The sequence below is a fragment of the Haliaeetus albicilla genome, chromosome 12 (assembly GCF_947461875.1).
Source record: "Haliaeetus albicilla chromosome 12, bHalAlb1.1, whole genome shotgun sequence".
Classification (NCBI taxonomy): Eukaryota; Metazoa; Chordata; class Aves; order Accipitriformes; family Accipitridae; genus Haliaeetus; species Haliaeetus albicilla.
The window spans coordinates 25382724-25403234 of NC_091494.1; the positions used below are offsets into that span (position 1 = coordinate 25382724).

General features: G+C 47.1%; 1 protein-coding gene and 1 long non-coding RNA gene across 3 annotated transcripts in view; one reads left to right on the forward strand and one right to left on the reverse strand.

Moving 5' to 3' along the window:
* The window catches only part of LOC138688080 (uncharacterized), a 35592-nt gene extending 30014 nt beyond the window's left edge, over positions 1-5578 (reverse strand). Inside the window, exon 1 of the long non-coding RNA XR_011327146.1 lies at positions 5511-5578. This is a non-coding gene — a long non-coding RNA (uncharacterized lncRNA). The remainder of the gene's footprint in view (positions 1-5510) is intronic.
* Positions 5579-6358: 780 nt separating this feature from the next.
* Positions 6359-20499, forward strand: ANKDD1A (ankyrin repeat and death domain containing 1A). Of its 2 annotated transcripts, none has more exons than XM_069798565.1 (15): positions 6359-6502; positions 8905-9008; positions 9679-9777; positions 10354-10452; positions 10918-11022; positions 11872-11970; positions 12391-12489; positions 13640-13738; positions 14090-14188; positions 14435-14533; positions 15475-15573; positions 16951-17046; positions 18249-18450; positions 19197-19328; positions 19569-20499. In XM_069798565.1, the coding sequence occupies exons 1-15, from the start codon at positions 6469-6471 to the stop codon at positions 19628-19630; spliced, it is 1527 nt and encodes a 508-aa protein (XP_069654666.1). In that variant the 5' UTR covers positions 6359-6468; the 3' UTR covers positions 19631-20499. The 2 variants fall into 2 exon arrangements, with proteins under 2 accessions (XP_069654666.1, XP_069654667.1); XM_069798566.1 differs by having other exon boundaries at positions 14093-14188.
* The last annotated feature ends 12 nt before the right edge of the window (positions 20500-20511 follow it).

The following is a 20511-nucleotide window of genomic DNA, read 5'->3' on the forward strand; positions in this document are numbered from 1 at the left end:
CAGCTGAGCTCCCCCACCTCCTCTCCACTGATGTAATTATTTTCCATGTTGCTTTTTGTGCCCAGAAGTGAGGAAGCCCCTGGAATGCAGCAGCCAGTGTAGGAGCTGTTCCTGCACTGATCACCAGCAACTCTAGCAGCAGACTTTAAAGGGAAGCCTGGTGGGCTGCAATAAAATAAAATTCACCAGGCTGCGATTTGACATCAGCAGAGCTCCTTGTAAAGCACATGACACCGGCTGCTGTCCCAGCCCCCTCCCCCTGTCTCCAATTCCAAGAGCATGAAATTACTCATTAGGCTTGGAACAAAACTCTTTCGGTGCACTTGCATGTGGCTGGAGGCAGAGACAGATGTTCCGGGCTCTGGAAGAAAATTGCTGAGAGAGACAAATGAAAGGCTTCCAAAGCTGCACTGCTGCCTCCTAACAGTGTGCTTTCCTGCTCCTGTTGCACCCCATGGTTTACCATGGGGTCAGAGAAGAAGGGAGTGATGACATCACAGCTTAGCAACTCTTTGCTTACACTTTGATTTTATTAAATGCTCAAACACAATATTTTTTGTTTCGCTTCGGGTTTTGCATTGAGTCCTACAGCATGGCATAAGAGCAGCTCCAGGCTGTGCCTCTGGCAGTAGGTTTCAGCACTTCAGGCTTATGGTTATAAGATCCTACATTTCAGCTGCACTTTTTGTCCTGAAAAAAGCAGGGAAGAGATTGCCTTTAGGAGCCAGACAGTCCTTAGAGGCCCAGGAAGCAGAGGATCCTCCCTCTTTTTACACATGCAGGAAAGAGAGCATAAAAACATTGCCTGCAGGCATGTCAGCAAGGGGATTAGGATTCAGTGTCCAATTATGGCTTGGTTTATAGGATGCAGCCATTCCCACCTCCCATAACCAAACACTTGCTCAGCTAACCACATTTGAACCAGGGAGAGTCAGGACCCCAGCTCCATCACACCATTTCTCTTCTCAAATTCAAGAAGGAAGATTTTCTGCCCTTTTGATCCTTCCCTGCTACACTTGCTTTCCTTCACATAGTAGATGTTTTAAGAGCATACTAGTCTTATATTCCTGGTTTTGAAAGACCAGCCTCCACTCTTCCAGTAAGGTGTACTGTTCAAAGCAAGGCCACAATGACCACTGTGACCTGATCTTCCCTGTGAGGTAGAGGTTGTCACACCAGTAATCTCCCAGCTACTGGTCAAACCTGGGACTCGTGCATTAAGAGAGTTTGAACACAATGGGCGCATATAGACCTCCTTCAGCAAAGCATCACAGAAATAACAAATTCCCCCCCTCCCCCAGTATTTTTCTAAGATATAATTCAGGTACAAATGATACTTAGCAGGTATTTTTTTGCTTCTCATGTATTCCTGCAGGATAGATGTCAGCCGAGTTCTCCACAGCTGGATGGAGAATATACTGAGTCGGAAGATATAGTGAACCTGTGTCAGTCAGCTCTATGCAAAGGTCAGGGATCAACAGGAGTGACGTGATCATCAGGAACAACCCTGGTGACAGTGCTAATTGAGTGTATGCTTCACTTTCAAAGCTACATAGAAGCTAAGCCCATTTATCTTTTCAAGGGATTTAAAGGTCTGTCGGCTCTGGGAAGTGTCAGTGACGGGAGAGGGAAGTTCAAAATCACCAGCTGAAACTTCCAGTTGCTGTTAACATGGATTGAATGGTCTGTGTCAACTATATGCAGCACCATCTTGCTGGGCAAGACTCGCTCACCCACCCTCTCTGACATTTCCTGGCTTCCTTGAGACTTTTCCTGAAAAACAAACAACAAACAAACAAACAAACCCTTCAATTTCTCTAACATGTCGTTTCCTCCCAATTCCATTAATACTGGATTATTCCTAAGCCTAAAACAGAGAACATCACTTTGTGATACAGGCTGCTTCCTGAACTAGGAGCAACAGCTCTGCTGAAATACCTCATTCTGCGTTGCCTGAAACACTACACAGGATGAGCAGAGTCTGGGAAGACAGGAAAAATGGAATTATAGGCTTGTGAAATGGACACTGACAAAAACCTGAAGTGTTGAGCTCACTCAGATGCCGTCTGTGTTTAATCCAGTCATCAGACAGTCTCTGTTTAACTAAATAGTTGACTTCAGAATTGGGCCTGAATTATTATTGGCAAAGCTTCCAAGCTCCACAGGTCCCTCTAACAAGCTGTTCCTCTGTGGAAGCCTTGCAAAGAGATGAATACACCCTTTGAGGAAAGTGCTGGATCCCTTCTCAGGCTTCCAGAGTGGGTTTTTTGAGTCCTGTTAGGTGTCCAGGGTTTCTGAAAGCTTCATATGTTGACTGTTGGAAGCTACAGGGCTGATGTTTGTGTGCATTGCTGGGATGTTCCCAGAGTTTTGGCTCGCATCATGTCACAGCAACAGAGTTATCAAAGAATGCACCAAAAATAACCTAGTCTACAGGACAACTAAAAGCCTAGCCCAGACAAAAAATAAATAAGATGGAGCCACACATGATGCCATGTAGCCAGAGCTGTAACGTGTATTCCATTCTAATGGGACATATCTGAAAACGCAGTTTGCAAACCAGGCCACAGAGCTGGTATGGTTAATCCCTTTCATACCCACAGCAGGGACATAAAGCAGCACAAACATACAAGTCCTCATAGCATCAATGGCAGTCGTGTACCGCAGTGCCCAAAGGATCTGGTTTTAGGTGCTGCCATGCAGAGCCCATTGTTGCTATCTCAGCACAATGTGCTGTTTGACACCCAGTCATGTAAAAAGAGGCCATCAGCACTGAAAGAGGAACGTGGTCATCCCCTCTCCTATGCAATACTCAATTTCCTAACTGTGGCAGCATATGCCAGAAAAGACAATCCTCCAGGGCTGGAGGCTGTTCACCAGCCAGGCTCCCCCACCATGGGCAGCTCCAGGGAAGCAGTGGCTTGGCTTCCTGGACTACAGGCAGCTGCAGGCAGGAGGAGCCATCTTCCAGTTTTGCTTCCAAAGGAAGATTATAAATTAAAGTCCAATTTGCTAAACCTTTAGGTAAGCAACTGTTTCTGCATAAACACATACTGGTTTGTGGGCTGTATTACATGGCTAGCTGCAAATCTGACTAACTTTAATATCACAGAGTATACAACTGAACCAGAGAGCAGAAGCACATTTTAAAATGGCATGGCTTTAAGCAGCTTGACTCATGATTTCTGAATGGAGATTGAATCATTATCCTAAACTAACAGATAAAAATGGTGCATGCAAGGTAAGAGCACAAAATGCTCTGTCAAAAAGCTTCACTACTAAGTGAGAAAGAACACATAGCTGGCTTAGCTAAAATTATTCTTCAAGTGAAATAAAGTTGAAGACTTTACACCTTTCTGAAGATGGGGTCAATATGTGGAATATATTGCAAAAAGAGCTCAAATTACCACCTCCCCCTGTCATTCGTTATGGTACAACATTAGTGGAAAAATCCAAAAGCTCTTTTAGTTCTCTTAGCTAATAAATGGATCGCCAGGCAAATGTTCAGTGTTGTTAATAAATTCATGCAGCATTCTGTACTTAGTATCAGCAGAAAGTCTTTGTCCCTTCCACCTCTGAACACATACCTATTTAGTAAGGACAGAAGGAACTGCCTACGTTGCTTTTTTTCTGCCTGCTGGAAACACCCAATCCCACAAACAGATGTGAACTTTCAGGGCATCTGTGCTAGCTCTCTTCCGAGGTCAGCATTAAGCAGCAGAAGAGCTGTAGGTGATCAGTGCTAGCTGATTCAAACTCTGGAAGAGGTGCAGACAATGACATTAACAGTGGCAGGTTAAATCCAGGCAGCTTTCCATCCAAGGAACTCTCACAGCCTAACAAAAGACTAGCAAGAGCCAGAGGTCCCACCCAAGGCTGGGATGCACAGTACATCCCTACAAGCAGGGATTATTCTCTGCCCTATTCAGGGCTGTTTCCCCAGCCCCCGGCACTAGGATACCCAGTGGGAAAGGGCTCAGCCCTTCTCAGTCATTCCTGCTGGCGCCATTCCAATTTGTCTAAAGACACTTAAATATTCATCGAGAGAGAGCAAGACTCTGTCTCGCCGGGTGCACAGACTGCTCTCCAGGGAGACGGGACACCTGCCTTCTCCACTCCCTGCTCCATCAAATCATTAATTATTTAAAATAACAGGAAAGAGCAAGAAAAACTCTCCGCACCAGACATGCTCGCAGCCTGCTGTTTATGGTACTCTCTGGGGTCTTGTGGTGACCAGGGTTTGCATCTCCCCTCTGCCAGAAGCAAGGATCAAACCTAGCTTTCCCCCTTCCTCGGGGAGGATGCTCTACCCGCTGAGCTATTGTACAAAAAAAGGGCCTCCCCTTTATCCAGACAGACCTTATGTTTGCTTTTCCTACCAGAGAGGGTGTCTTTTTTTAATTCAATTTGAATAAAAGGAAAACAAAACACAAATCCAAAGCTCTGAGACCCGCAGCTAGCCACAGACCCCCACACAATCTGTGTTCGCTCAAGAGCTTAGGGTCTACCTTTGCATTTCAAAGCCGGGCAGGCCAAGCCCTGCTCGTGGTCCCTGCAACGGGTCAGCGGCATCGGCGCAGCGCTTGGCTACAGAGACCCTCGGCAGTGGGCTTCAATGAGATGGAAACCCCGGCTCAGCCCTGCTGCAACCTGCCCTGAAGATAGCTCAGGTGTAGCTGTGCCCACAGCAGGATGTTTCTGAAGTAGCTGAGGGTCTCCACATCTCTGCATCCCCCCGGGACACTGCCTGCCTTCCCGCATCTCCCACCACAAGTGCACACCCCACGCTCTCTCGCAGGAGCAGCACAGACCCGCATAAAGGTCCCCGGGACAGGGGGGTCCCCCCAAACTGGCCTGAGCCCAGGGAACAGCCCCAACTCCACCCTGGAGTTCCTTGCTTGCTCACTGCAGCAAATCGTGGCAGGTGAACAGCACTGGCACCCTCATGTGGTCGCCGGGACCAGCGTGTGCTCGCAGCCGAAACAAGCGGTACGGCGAGGCTGGAGGGCAGGGGGAGAGGCCTGCCGAGGAGGAGGAGAGAGGGGCCCATGACAAGAACCATGTCTGACACAGGCCTGCAGGCCAGCATGGTACAGGGAGGGAATGCAAAGCTGATGCTGCAGGGACTAAGTCGGAAATCAGAGTAGAGGGGCTGGAAGGGTTCTTGCAAGGTCACCTCTCTATCCTGTGACCAGTAGCAAAGAATCCCCCCCCCCCCTTTCTGCAGTCAACTCCCCTTTGCTGTCTTGGCCACTGGGAAGCCATACACAGGAAAAATTAAAGTCCTGCCTACCATGATTTAAGCTCGTGCCTCCCAGTCCTGCCCATCCTGGGTTTGCAGAACAGGTTATTCTTTTCTCCTCGCACCACCTTCCTATGTATTTGAAGGCCAGCAAACACCATTTACTCAATCAATTCAAGGCGTCACTCAACGTGTCACCTCATATCCGTGGCAAGACAAACACAGGAAAGGCTAGAGAATGTAAGGAGTACTCATGTGCCACACTTACCCTGACAAATTAGATATGGGGAGAGAGCTGTGGAGGCCAGACCCACACCAGAGACCTTGCACTGGCTGAACTGAAATGGCTGCGGCAGAAGAGTGGCCCCCATGTAGCTCCAGGAAAGATTTGCTGCCAGAAGAGCCACTACCTGGTCCTTCGTGACAAGGCGGCAGCATCCCTCTAGCCTGGAGGCAGACAACACTGCCAGGACCAAGAACCCAGTTTTGTAAATTTTTTGGCTGTTTGGACCTTTTTTTTTCTGCCTACGTCAGACCTCTCTGAAACATCTGTTTCTCCCCCCAGCCACAGCTCAGCCACTGCCTGGTTCCTTCCACCTCATGCTATCAAAATGGAAAAGGCAATAAAAGACAAAACCAGACCCAGATGCTGAAACAGAATTAACTAAAACTCTGGGTGAAGAATGCTTTTAACCCCCTCCTGCACCTGCTGCCGTGCCTTGGCTGTGTGGTAGATGAGAGCACCTCATCCCCAGGAAATGCCAAACCCTGAGCCCTGCTTTCAGGAAAAAAACCCCAACAACCCACCCCATATTTCCCACAGAATAGAAATCCCCCCCTCCCAAATCAGCTTGGAAAACAGAATTAAAGCACCGACAGCCTCCAAATAGCAGCACTTAGCCAAGCCATGCTGAGGTAAAGGGTGGCATTGGTAACAGCCGTGCGGCTCCCTGACTGAAATGGCGGTAGCTGGATTTCCCCCTCAAGTCATCCCCAAACGGCCCGCAAACACCGTGTTTGTCCGAAAGAGGCTTTATTTTATTTCATCTTCCTTTAAATAAGAGTTAAAGAGGCGCTTTGCGACGGTGGGGCGGCGACTGCCAGCCGGCTCGTGAGGCGGCCGGACCGCCCCTCTCAGCCCGCCGTGAGGCGGCGGCGGCGGGGCCGCCCCTGTCAGCCCGCCCGCAGGCGGGGGCGGTGGGTTGGCGGGGCCGGCGGGCCGCGGCATGGGGGACGACCTGGCGTCGGAGGGCGACACCCGTGAGTGGGGGCGAGGCGGGGGCTGCCCCAGCGGGGCGGGGGGCGCGGCGCTGTGAGGGGGCGGTTGTCTGGCGGGAGAGGGCGGGCGCGGCCCCGGCCTCCGCCGGCCGTGCGGGGGACTGGGCAGAGCCGAGATGCTTTAAGGAATAACGAGAGGTATACAGATCCGTTCAGAAACAAAGTAGGCGTATAACCTAGGCGGAGGTCGACGCTGCTTTTGCCCCAGAGCATCCTCTATCTCTACGATGCTGCATGTAACGCCAGTGCCGCCCACTTCGGCGTTTTGACCCCCTTTACCGACCAGTCCCCGGCCGTACTGGGTTGTTGCTGTGTCCTGCAGCCTCGGGTAGAGCCCAGCAGACAGTTTCAGCGCATTTCTTTGCATGCCTTTCATCTCCTTTGCTGCTTTTAAAAATCTCTTGCATAATAAACGGCCTGTGAGTTGGTGCATTGCACTGATGGTAAGTCACTTCAGTTGTTTTCCACACTGTTGGGGATAACTGGATCATACTCAGTACCATAAGGTATGAAATACCCTGGAACCTGAGCTCAAACGGGAAGGAAAAACTGCTAAATATCTACGGAAATGCTGCTGTTGGATGGGTGCATGCCGTGATGAGTGCATTTACATTTACAGGGCTAGCTTCGCTGGTGTGGACTCCATCCACATTCACACTGTTGGATGGTTTCCCATGTGTTGCTGAAAATAAATAAATTGCGGCTTCTACAGCCGTAGCAATGCAAGGTTTGTTACTGCATCTTCACAGGTAGAGGAAAGAATAAATAAGGGGCAGTTTGGCATCTCTTGACAATGATGCTTTGTGCGATCATAAAATGTAGGAACGCATTTCTGTCACACGGAGAGCAGGGGCAGTGACATTTGCTTAACTGAAACATAGGGTTTACTCCACTGAATGGAGATAAGCATTTGCAAGGAGGTAGTATGTGTGTAGCCATTGGTGTTAATAATTAACATAAACTCCACAGGTTTTTCCCAAGTTTTCCTGATATTTCCTCTCAATTGAAGGGTCCATGCAAGTGTGGAAATGCAGTCCTGTTAACACACCTGACCAGATGAGAACAGAGTCTGAATATACAGTACGAAAAACCCTGTTCCTGTAGAGATCAGTGTCCAAATCCTACTGCCTTCATTGTAGCAGCAGGTCCAACACTCTTGAACGATCCTGTCTGGTATTAAGATTTGTGTTATTTGTGTTTTTCTTGAGCTAAAGGTTTTTGTTTGAAGGCAAGAGGACCAGAAATGGGATGATGAGGTTACACCTCTGTTGCCCTAAGAGTCCACAGTAGGGGTGCCTTTCCTCTGTGCCGTCCAGAGAGAAAGGGGGTAGTGCTATTTAGACAGCAAGTCTCCTGTTTATCTCCTCAGTGTGATGGAACTGGAGCGATAATACGTTTTGATGCCTTTGGTATAGCATGTGGTTAGCGTCTAGTTGATACGTTGATACAAACTGAAGTTGCACGGAGCCCCTGCTACCCTCAAACTGCAGCCTGAGATCTGCAGAAACGTAGAATAGAGCAGAGCATTCAAGGCAGCTCTCCAACAGGCTGCAACAGGCTGAGGGTCTGAGTGAAGCACTTCTCGAAGAATTCCCCAAAAGCACTAGGGCAGAGAGTCCAACAAAAACTGACACCAGCCTTGCCAAAAACCTTGAGAGCCTCCCTGTGGGGCTGTGGCAGGCCCACAGTCACAGCCTTGCTCTCGTTTCTTGGCAGGAAGGTTTGTTTGATCAAGGAGAAGATTGCTGGGGCAAGGCCCAGCATGGCGAGTAAACACCCTTAAATTGTGCCTAACTGTACAGGACAAACACTGCTGCTTGTGGTAAATTATGCCCAGAAATGCCACAGTCTATTAAGAGATGCAACACTGATCACAGCCCAGGCTAGCAGTTTTGTGCTGCTTGACTGATTCAGGTTGCCCAGAGGAGCACAGCAGGACCATGTGTAAAGGCCTCCTTGTAGAGCAGTGGGATGTAAGTGGAGGGATGGAAGAAAGGGTCTGTGTCATCTGCCTCGAGTCCTCGCACTGGCTCTGGGCCTTGGAGGATGCCCAGACGACATGGACCTAATGGATCAAAAAGGTTTTGCAGCTGAAGCAAGCCCATGCAGAGAAAGACACTGAATTAGAAGAGAAGCTGGTAGGACTGGAAGAGCACTGATGTGGCACAGGGGTACTTGGAGAAGGGGAGATAGTGGGAGAAGCCAAATCCAGCAAACATGCCAGCATCTGTAGGGCTGGGATTCTTGCTGGAAGAATCTTTCTGCAGTCATCCTTCCTTGAAACCACCAGGGCCGGTGAGATGAAGGGGAGGTTTGTTGGGGCGTGCTGCTACATGCTCCTTGCTAGCACTATTTTAATGCCTGCTCTTCTGTCTCTGCTCCAGTGCTTCATTCAGAGAAGGAGTTCCATGATGCGGCAAAGCGTAATGACACAGCCAGGATGGAGGAGCTCATCAGGAGAGGGGTTGACATCAAAGCCAAAACCAATGTAAGTCCTGGATTTTTCCACCTCTAAGCTGCAGGAAGTGCTGAGGGTGTTTTTTCAGAACTGCGGCTCCTTAACGCTACTCTTCTCATTAGCTGCTCAATTGGTCAAAGCTTTAAAATACACTGCCCAGTGCTAAGTAGGGCCTGTGGCACCTGAGCAGTTTCACAACACACTGAAACCCACAGCACTGTCATCCTGGCCAGACTGGAAAGTTGCAAACACTGAGGGAGGGTGATAATTTATGGTTCTGCTTGGAACCCATGTGCCAGATATACACAGCTGCAATGAAAGGCTTTCATTTTGCTATCTCTGTACACCAAGGCTGTGGGACTAACTCAGTTCCTGGTGGAGGTCTCCCCTTGTTGACCAGTAGGTTCCTGGAAATACGGGATTGCACCCATCCCTGCTGTTTCAATCTGTCCATTCCATAGTCAGCAGTGTTTCTCATTCCTGTGCTATCATTATAGGCCAGAACTGCAGTTTCTGAGTAGAAGGTGACTAGTACCTGTCTGCCTGACAAGGGAGCAAAGAGGCAGAGGGCTATGTCCAAAGAAAACCCTGCACAGTGTGAGAAATTCTGGCTTCATGGATGGCAAAGGAGATTTTGGCCTTCAGGAAGGCTGGTGGCTAGCCACGCGCTCTGCATACATCAGCCTTCCTTCCCTTCCAGACAGACCGGACTGCCCTGCACTGGGCTGCAGGAGCAGGGAACGTGGATGCTGTGCGACTGCTCCTGGATCACGATGTCCCAGTTGATGACAAAGACAGTGTATGAAGGCAAATCTCTCTTGCATGTCCTGCAAATGTGTTCTGGGGGGGGGGAGCACTGGGGACAGGGTGCTGGGCTGGCACCTTTGCACTGGGTGGGTGGCACGATGCATTGCAGTGCTTGGGAAGTTGTGACCTCCCTGCTGAGGCAGGTGCAGTGCCTTTCTGGAGCAAGCCTTGTTTTCAGATGTGCCCGTGCTCTGTCTTTTGGCCTTTTCCTTGCATGCACAGTGACCAGGAAGTAGGCCGGTAGAATCTGTGAGGTTTTCTGTGTAGCATGGGGATGCTTGGCTTCTTCTGGTCATGTTGTTGGGGCTTGTGGGAAGACAGTGACAGCCAGCAAGTTCTCTGTCCCCATAACAACCGGGCTAATACACACCATTGCCTGGGAAGCGGCAGTCAAGAGGCAGGTCCTGCTCAGCTGCTGCAACCATCTGTGGCAGGAGTAATAGTAAAAAAAAGCCCAGAGAGAAACAAAAGTATTTGGGAAACTTCATGAAGCTAGAGGGCAGCTTCCCTCCAGGGTGGGGATGGTGGTGGCTGCAGTTTAGCTGTCTCTCTCTTCTCTTCTGCCCAGTTTGGAATGAATGCGCTTCTCCTGTCTGCCTGGTTTGGCCACCTCCGCGTCTTGCAGATCCTCGTCAATGCTGGGGCCAAGATTAACTGTGTCAACAGGGTGAGAAAGTCTCCCTACATGGGTCCATCACATGGCTCTAGACAGTGATGGGAGGGGGGAGAGAAAGGCTTACCTGTGAGCTAAGGTAATTGTGTGTGACAGCATCCGCTACGCAGACTGCCATCTGCACTTCTGCCTTATTCCTAAAATAGGTGTAGTAATTGTAGCTATAGAGATGTACACAGCTTTCATAGCTCACATTTGTGCAGTGGTGATGTGGAAGGTGTTACAGAAATGGGAAATGGGTTTAGTGAATCAGCAGTCCAGGTATTTTCAAATAGACCTTGGTTGGGAAAATGAGCATTAATACTTCAGTCATAACTTGCTGTCTGCAGCGCAAGCTAGTTTAGCCCTATAGGTGCAGGGAGGCATAGAATGGGTCTTTGCTAACAGGAACAGGTTCTTAACAGAGACTGTCTGAAGACTTGGACTTGTTAAATGAGTGGTCCTTTATCTCCTCTCCAGAATGGCAGGAACCTGCTCCACTGTGCAGCTCAGAGGGGACGCATCCAGGTGATGGAGTTCATCATGGAGGACCTGGAGGACATATGTGTGGATAAGACAGACAAGGTAGAAAAGCTCTTCTCTGCTTTGTTTCACGAGGTCTGATCTTGCTCTGCTGAGCTTAGCAGGAATGTTGCCCTTGATCTTGGGAAGAGACTCAGAGTCAGATGCTACTCCCAGAAGCCCTCCTGCAGAGTGGGGCCTAGGGATGATGGGGATTCTGGCTCTGGTCAAGCTTCGGCAGCCAGGGCTTCCCAATGTAGCCTTTTGCAGAATAAATTCAGGAATTTCAGTGTCCTCCTCTCTTGCAGCTAATGCTCCATAGTGTATTGTAGGTAAGTAATAACCAAGGGTAACCCTCTTGAGCATGTTCCAGCACTGGCTGATCTGTTCCTGAAGACGATGTAAGAGCACACAGGAGCTAGCGCACACTGTTTTCTGCTCCGTGGTCTTCATGGTTCCAAGAGTGATCCTCACTCTGATGCTTGGGAGTTAAATGAAGCAACAAGAGATCTGCTTTTCCCCAAAAGGGGTTTTGACTCACTTGATAACTGGGGTCTTAGATACTAATTCCATTTTTTATCCTTAGTTGCTTTTAGTAAACCATTTATTATCCTCTATTTATATGAAATAAACGCTGAAAAGATCTCTATTCCAGTGTTTGGCAAGACTGCAGTGCTTGGAGTTGTTAGCCCCAGTAGGTCTGTTCACCTTGTTTTGTTAGGGTCATCCCAAATGTAAAGCAGAATAAAAGTTAACAGCAGAATAAAAGATAACTATTCTTGAAGTGCAGCACTTTTTCCCCTGGTGGACTAGGTTATCACCCAAGGCTTTATTATATTGCTTGCAGCAGACGATCTAATCTTGTGCTCTCTGAGCCTTTCTTGGACTGTATTTCTTTGTTTCTTTTTAAAGATGGACAGGACAGCATTTCACCTGGCTGCAGAGTATGGGCAGCTGGAGGTGGTGGAGTTCCTAATTCAACTGGGTTGTTCTCACAGTGCCAAAGACAAGGTATGGGCATAAAACCACACGTGAAGGAGGTAAATTCCAAGGATTATAGGATGTGAAAGTCAGGGAACAGGATACCAAATGAGGCTCATGATGGCAAGTTGTCGGTAGTTGTAACTATGGCTGTGGTATGGCAGGGCTTTTCTTCCCTAACCACTTGCAAGCCATTTGCACGTCAGTCCATTTGGATTTCTCTCCAGGACTTTTTAGACAGGATACGCAGCGAGCCTGGTGGGCCATGCTCCAGTTCAAGGTAGTTGGGTTTCTTCCTTTCCTGCTGCACCTATTAGAAGGCTGTTTGAGACTCGTGCCACTGGTTACAACCTCCTTTTCAGTCACGCTGGATATACTCTGTGCAAGATTGTGGTGTATGAACACTCAGTCCTGTGATACGTATATGTATGAAGTGATGTTTACTTTCAGGAAGAAAATACAGCATTGCATTTAGCTGCTAAAAATGGACACCTCTCTGTGCTGCAGAAGATTATAGATGTTGGAATGGACCTTGATGAAAAGAATGTAGTAAGTACTTCTAAATGAAATAAAAACCACATCAGTTTTGTCTTTTCCCTCCCTAGAAATACTGCCACAGTCGTGAGGCTGAATAGTCAGTATTGACAGACAGGAGAGGTCTAGAGATAGCTGATTTTATCTAAAGTGTACATGTGTAAATGCAGGTTGCACTTGCAGAGTATCAGTGAAAGGCAACATCCTTCTTGGACCAATATCCAATTCTAAAGTGTTGCCTTTTCTTCCTGCTGTATCTGCTGACCTACCTTATCACTCCATTTAACCTCCCTTTTTCTCCCTGACCTTTGTACATTCAAGTGCCTAAATGGTTATTAAGTGTGTTTTAAACTAAACTTCACTATGCTTTATAATATTGACTTAGTCACTGAACATATGGACCTTCTGTTTGAGATCTCTCTTTGACAGACCTGCTTTGGAAAATTATGTGGCTGGAACACAGTTAATGATTTAGATAGCAAATATTGACTTAGTAATGCTGTTATTTATTCCAGGGCACACTCCCAATTAAGTTTATGAGCAATTTTTTTAGTCTTATTTGATTACTGTCTTAGAAAAGTATATTTGATTATGATTAAGATTTGAAAGAAAGGGGAAACCACTTTCTGTGGTAACTCTGGTAGCATTTTTCTTCCCCCAGGTGAGCTGCCCTTTGTGCAAAGAGCAATAATAAAACCAGATTAAATCACTTAGGAATTCTGCTTGTTTCTGTTTTCTTGTAAAGAAATGAGCTGCAGCCCTCAGAACGGAGAACCAGTGGTTGAGGGCCATGGGTTTCCAGTTCTGCCTATGGCTTTTTCTGGGCTACTCCAGGAAAATGGTTTGTCTTCATTGTCCACGTGAAATCCTTTTTTGCTTGCTAATGGGCTGAAGGGGAGAAAAGATGGTGAACACAATGTCTGTCTTGTGGCCCATGGGCCAGCTGTTTCCAGTGGCATAAGGACAGAGCAGCACTCTGATATGTTGGTGGCAGATAACTGTGTCCTTTATTTTCCTAACAGTTGATTGGAGATCCCTGGCTGTCAGAATTGGTATTTTAACATGTCATGGATTCAGGAGACGGGGTAGAGGCTTGTTCATGATGCTGCTCTGTCTTGGCCTTGTCTACAGAAATGCTGCTTGTCTCCTTTTTTGCCTTGTCCAGGAAGGACTTACAGCTCTGCACCTGGCTGCTGAGGGGGGTCACAGCGACTGTGTGAAGCTGCTCTTGGAAGCAGGTGCCGATGTCAATGCCCAAACCCAGGTTAGCTCCATGGAGGTGATTCCATTTCCAAACACTACTTTGTGGACTTTTGCCCAGACCTGTGGCCTCCTGGGGAGGGCACCCATTATCGGGTAAGGCTATGTGGAGCCCAGCACTTAAGAAATAGCACAGGGAGACCAGAGGAAAGTACACGTGGCTTTGTACAAAGAGGCGGGTGAAGCTGCCTGGGACTGGTTTAGCTGTGGAGACAATCTCTATGAATTTGTCGGTGTGGGGGCATGGGGCTCTTGCAGGAGGGAAGCAAAGAGATCTCTGTGGATAGTCTATAACAACTGCAGCCTCTGAGAAGAAGCCCTGACTAATACCCATCTCTTCTGATGTGTCTCTCAGAAGAAGATGAATTGTCTTCATTATGCAGCACTGCATGGCTATGAGGAGATAGCCAGGATCCTCATGAATGCAGGAATCCACATAGATGCTGTTAATCATGTAAGTCCTGCTCAATGCTCTCATCACTAACAAAAAGGCAAAGCCAGCTTGTGGAGCTGTTAAAGAGCACTAAGCAGCTCTGCAAGGACCAGTGCTGCTGTGGGGTCTGTGCTTATGGGGCAGTATCCCCAGTCTGCCCCCAGTCCAGGCTGGCAGCTGACATAGAATAAGACATGCTGGGCACAGCATGGTCCTTTCAGTGCCATGAGCTAAGCTCTTTCTAATCACAGGGTCTTTTTGCCACAGCAAAATGCATCAGCGACACACATTGCAGTACTGCAGAACTTCCCAGCCATGGTGAAGCTCTTCATTGATGCAGAGTGTGACCTTGACATTCCAGATAATGTAAGACTGCAGCTCCTGTTCTTTGTCTTTGAAATGTGAAGCCATTTCATGGGGATTTGATCACCTTGGGGACAGGATTAAAGAGGAGTGCTTTAAAATGAGGAAAACATGGAAGTGCAACTTAGGAAACATGAAACCTGTGAAATGATTCTGAGTGTTGCAGTGAGGTAATCACCTGATGGCATTTAACATGTGGGCTGTGCCATGTCCCTCCGACCCGTGCACAGCGACATTGCGTAGTCAGGCTCTCTCCGCCCTGGTGGAAGCAGGCGGGAGAAATTTCAGGCTGGAAGATATTCTGCAAATGTTTGGGCGGGGCTGAGAATGGGAGGCAAGACTGGAGGTAGCTGGTTGTCTCACCAAATTGTAATTTTGTGAATGAGCATCTTTGTGTAGCTTGTTCACCCTGTTTTGGTTAATGTTCATTCTTGTAGTGGTGTTCTCTCCTGATGACACCATAAAATTGCCACATTTTGTGTTTTAGTTGTTTCCATTAAACAGTCCCAAGGTGTATACATTTTACAATGCATACACATTAACCCAGCCCTGTGTCCCAGGAACAAAGAATTGGCACAGGTCCTTTCCTCCCTTGGCCAAACTATCTGCCAACAGAAATTGTTTAAATAACAGGAAATAATATAGTCCTATACATGACCCTAGGGAGCTTTATGGAACTGAAGAGGTTCCTTCTCAAATGTTATCAGGGAGGCTTCCTAGTGCTGGTGCTGGGACAGGGATAGATCAGTTCTGCTCAGCCTGAGGAACCCAACTCCAGTTTGAGGTAGGAGGGTGTTTCGCCCTCAGTTTAAAAAGGCATAGAGGGGAAAGGAGGGCAGAGCTGACAGCATTCTTACAGCGCTTTCTCCTGGTATTGTTCTGTCGTGTCCTTCTAGCCTCACACTTGTGCTTCTCTGAAATTTAGTCCTTTCACTCTCCTGCAGAGGCAGCAGACCTCACTCCACATCGCTGCGGAGCATGGCAGGCAGGACATTGCTGAGATGATTCTCATTGCAGGAGTTAATCTGAAGCTAACAGACAAGGTAAATCTCTCCATAGTTGAATAGACTCTGTGGGGATATGGAGGGAAAATATGGATGGTGTTTGACACTGTTTTTCATAATTTTCCGGGAAAGCTAGTAATAATACTAAAATCTGGATATTTCCAGGGATGAGGCCTTGAAACACTGCTGAGTAGGTTATTTTGATGTGTTTTCCAGGAAAGAGGTGACTGTTTTTTTAGAAAGGTAGAAAACAGTTCACACAATGAGCAAACTTTTTCTTCTCAAAGTTGTTCTGGTTCCTTCTGCTTGTGCTACCATGCACATTAATATCAAAAATCTTCTCGAATAATGATAAATAATATACCTCAACAATTACAGCACACATGTTTTAATAGGTTAAAAGTATCTGGTTGGTATAGATCTGGCACCAGTGTCCAGGGCTTTTGCCCTCGAATTAAATCAACGAAAGGAATTCTAGAGGAATCAGGCAAGTTGCATGCAGCCTGAAAGCGTGGTATGTACCCAGAAAATGCTGAAGTGGTCTTGGGCAGAGATTAAAATAGTGTCTGCCGTTTGCAGTGGGTTAAAGGACAAACAAACTTGAAGCTACCTGGCTGAGATGGCCTTCAGCTGCAGTGAATGTTTGCCACTTTCCAGCAGTCTGTGGAACTGCAGTGAGACTCAGCACAGGGAACACATTCACACTTTCCTGTGTGAAATTGGGTTTCTGCTCACATCTGAGGCTAGAATCATTCTCAGTGGCATGCTTGATGGCTGGGCTGGCTCACTTTCCTTCATACCACTTTAAAATCTTGCTCCTTTTTCCTATATGCTTTTAGATAAGAATGCAGCCCTCGGCCCAATCCAAAATCACGTTCATGTAAGGAGCATAGTTACATCTTCATAGTCCCATCAGCCTGTGCTTCTCCTAGGAGACTGTTTCTAATCATGCATATGTGGAGCCTATAAAATTAATGGGGTTGTATCAATCACTTCAGTTTCATGTGTCAGCAAGCCTGCTGTGCAAAAGGCTGTAAAGTGTCTTGGATTGTAGTGCTGAGCTGGTCCTTTGACAGCTGCACCCATGTTGCTGAGAGCCTGAAAGTACCCTGCCATCCACTGTGGGTTACAGGATGCTTTCCCAACCACCCCTGCCGAACGGGCAGATCCGCTGCAGCAACAGAGGAAATGCTGCAGAGCCTACAAAATGACTCCCCATGCCATGCACACAGTAGCTCAAAGCTAGCTCACATCTGAGGTGTTTACAGGTGGAGAATAGGGGTCCTTCATCCCAGCTGGGTTCATTGCTCAATAGGCCATGCTGCCTGCTACTACAGACTGCCGGGTGAGCATGGAGATTGTACCTCCTAAGCATGCAAGGTCTTTTCCAACTCATTTTTCCCTTTCTAATTTCAGCAAGGGAAAACATCTCTGGATGTTGCCGCCCGAGGCAATCACATCAATTTGGCGGACATGATTATCAAAGCTGATCGGTTTTACAAATGGGAAAAGGTGAGCAGCTTACACCACCATCCCCTGCGCTTTCCAGGGCAGATGTAGCTTTATCGTCTCCATTGAGACTCTGAATTACCAGCTGTCAAAAGGAAAAGAAATACAGGACATCCTGTGGCAGCCTGACCTCTACTTTCATCACCTTACTTAAGAAAAACAAAAGTCCTCACCATGCCAACAACATCTGCATGAGGCTTTCCTTATTTAAAAAAACTTCTGTTGTTAAAAAAGACCAGATTGCGCTGAAGGGAACAGGGGTTTTCAAAGATTCTTTGGCAGCCGTTCCCGAAGCCCTGTAGAAAGGAGTGGGATAGCGTTAGTTCCTCCTCCCAGAAGGAGAAACCGAAGCACTGAGCAGGAAGAGGCTTGGCCCAGGGTCTCCAAATGGGATGTGGGGAGTTTTTCAACAGTGGAAGGGAGACACCTCTTGTGAGCAGAGTGATCAGTTCTTGTTTGAGTCATACAACTGATTTCCTTCTCAAACTTCCCCACAGCTGGGGCTGTTCCTCCTGTGTTTCCCAGTGTGGCCCAGCAATCTCTCTCATCCCATGGCCCTGTGTGCAAGGTGCAGCTGCTCAGCCCCAGTCCCCGCTCTGAACCCCTGCCTACCCCAAGCCTGTGCCCAAACCAATCTGAGCAGAGGGCATGCTGAAAGTACAGCCAAACACTGCATCCCTTGTGTCTTCGTAAGACTTTGGGCATCCTCCCATACCAGGGAAGACAGTGCTCTAGCGGGGAAAGAAAAGGAAGGAAAGGAGGGCATATGCCTGTGGCTCAGGCGCAGCTTCAGGAGTAATGCTGTGTATATCAGGCCCTTGCATGGGCTTCCCACGCAGCTCTAGGGAAAGTCAGTTACCCTCTTTGCAGTCTGGCAGGTAAAGGGGGCTGAGCAGCTGCGCCTGTGTTGCAGGGGAGCAGGGAGATTTAAGTAATTGATTCTGCATACAAGCCCCAGATAAAAGGCACTGTAGAAATGCAAATTGTGATCCTCTCGGGCTTCCACAGCAAAGCTGCTATTAACGGTGTTTGTTAATGTGCATGATTAGAACAGAGTGAAACAAGAGAATAAAGATAATAATAGAAAAAAATGTGCTGTGCCAGAATGAACTCACAGTGACCTGCAGAGCTGGGGATGTGGGAGGCTGCAGAATGACAGGTACATCTGCAGCATCCCAACTGAAACCCCTGTTCTGGCTTTGCAGGACAATCTGAACAGCGACTCCGACTCCTGGGTGGCAAAGTACTTGACCTTTAAGCAAGATCACAGGCTGGAAACACAGCATATACGCTCAGTAATGTGGAGATTAGCTACCAAGTACCTCAAACCTGGTGAATGGAAGAAGCTGGCACACTGCTGGAAATTCACGGATGCCCACATTAGGGCCATTGAGCAACAATGGACAGGTATAAAACACTGCCCAGGTATTTTTCTTCCTTCACTTGGGCCGTGTTTGTAGGAGATAAGTCTGCAGTAACAGCAAAGCATGAAGGAAACCAGCTGGTTTATTTGAAACAATCAAAAGATTAGGTTAAAAATCCTGTTTTTAATGAATGTGGAGTTATCTACACATTGGAATTTGTCTGTGAGTAAAGCACACAACCATGGGAGTTAGCGGTCCATTGCTTCCTGCTTTTGAGGTACTGCCAGACTTGTTAGTTCTTGCTACAGAAAGTAAATGAAAAATTCTTTCTCTCTAGCACAGAAGAAACTTGCTGGTTTTATTTTTTCTTTTAAGGAGCTGAACCAAGGTGGCAGTGAAGTTCCCTTTAGAATTTAAGAGATATGTTAGCAGGAGCAGGTTCTGAGTTCACATCACATCTGAGAACACATCACTGCTGGTTTGGTTACTGAAAGGACTCCTGTAGTTTGCATGATGTGAGCAAGGGGCTAAGCTATGCTGCAAAGACAGAAATTCTATGTTGCCATGAAAGGTTGTCTGATAAGCCCAAGCTCATCCATGGCCACTCCATGAAGTTTAACGTTTATCTAGCAATCACACCCAACCAGGAATTAAGCTAAACTGTACTTTAGAGCCTCCTAGTAAAATCCAAAGGGGAGGCAGGGGTGTCCAACCCCAATTCAGAAATTAGCTCTGTGAGGGCTGTGCACTGTTAAGTGCAGGATTTCAGCTGCAGTTTGATCTTGCCAGGCACTAAAAGCTACAGGGAGCACGGCCACAGAATGTTGCTTATCTGGCTCCATGGCGTGATCACGGCAGGAGAAAATCCAGTCAAGGGATTGTATGAAGGCCTTGTGGGGATTGGAAGAAGAGATTTAGCAGGTAATACTTTTGTCTTCCTTCAAATAATGAACAGCGAGCACTACCTGAATTCTGTGGTTACACAACGTACACTGAGGAAAACTTAAGGGAAGCCAATTCACATAAGCTGGAAGCTACCCTGCCCTGCCCCCTTGCTACCATTACATGTAATTTCTTTCTCTTCCTTTTATTTTGCTAAATTAACCCATCCTGCCACAGCTTTATACCTTCTGTGCAGCAGAACATTCTCTCTTTTTACAGAAAGCATTCGTAAAAAAGCAAATGCAGACTCTGCCTCTCCACGGAAATGTATAGCAATGTAACATTGGGAAGGCACTAGTGGTTCCTTCAACTGGTACCGCCTCAGCTTGTCTTGGAGCTACAGGAGAACCACTTGCTCCGTTACTGATCAGAAGGCAGCTGCAACTTAAGGGCTTCTTGTCATAAACAGCTGGCATTGCTGTTGCTTCTGTCTTGGTCTGAAACAACATGGGTATGAGCAAATGCTAACGGTCTAAAATGGTTCTTTACACAGAAGGGAGATTTTAATCAGCTATTGGGTATGGTCTGGGTACTGTAGTAAGAGTTCAGCAAGTGAGCCTCACTTGTCATACTGTGAGTATCAGGAAATACAACACTATTTTACTGTAACTTGTTTACATCACATTTTTGTATATAAATTTTTAATTGTCAATTTTTTAAGTCATTGAGGGGAAAGCCTTTGCTTTCAGAAATGTTCTTTAGCTACCTTTTTTTTGGGGGGGGGGGGAATGTCTTGCCGCTTGTGTCTCAGCTGTGTTCATAACTTCCCTATTAGGGTGGGAATTTAAGAATATTAGGCTGGGAATTTAAGAAAAGTCAAGGCTACCACTTGGCCCTTTTGGAGCCTAAAGGGATGTGATGTTTAATGTTTCAACTCTTCACAAAAAGTTTCAGAGAAGAACATTAACATATACTGTTTGTAAATATATGTTAATATACCTGTACTGTTTGTAAATCAAATAGGTAACTTCTTTAATCCCTAGGTTACAGCTTGAAAAGATAAGAATGGTCATGGGTTATCTACACAGCCTCTGACAAGGACATACAGTTTTCTTAAATACCAATTTGTGATGTAATACTTCATATTTATTTTTTATGGTGTTTCAAGGAGAAATAATGTATTTCAATAAATCCAGATTTTACCCTTAAATTTGCAAGTTAT

Bases quoted from the DNA above. Each gene is read 5' to 3' on its own strand.
- ANKDD1A (XM_069798565.1), top strand. From the start codon at position 6,469: ATGGGGGACGACCTGGCGTCGGAGGGCGACACCC. The intron at 14,189-14,434 runs GTAAGTCCTGCT...TTTTTGCCACAG, and splicing joins ACATAGATGCTGTTAATCAT to CAAAATGCATCAGCGACACA. The intron at 17,047-18,248 runs GTGAGCAGCTTA...CTGGCTTTGCAG, and splicing joins GGTTTTACAAATGGGAAAAG to GACAATCTGAACAGCGACTC.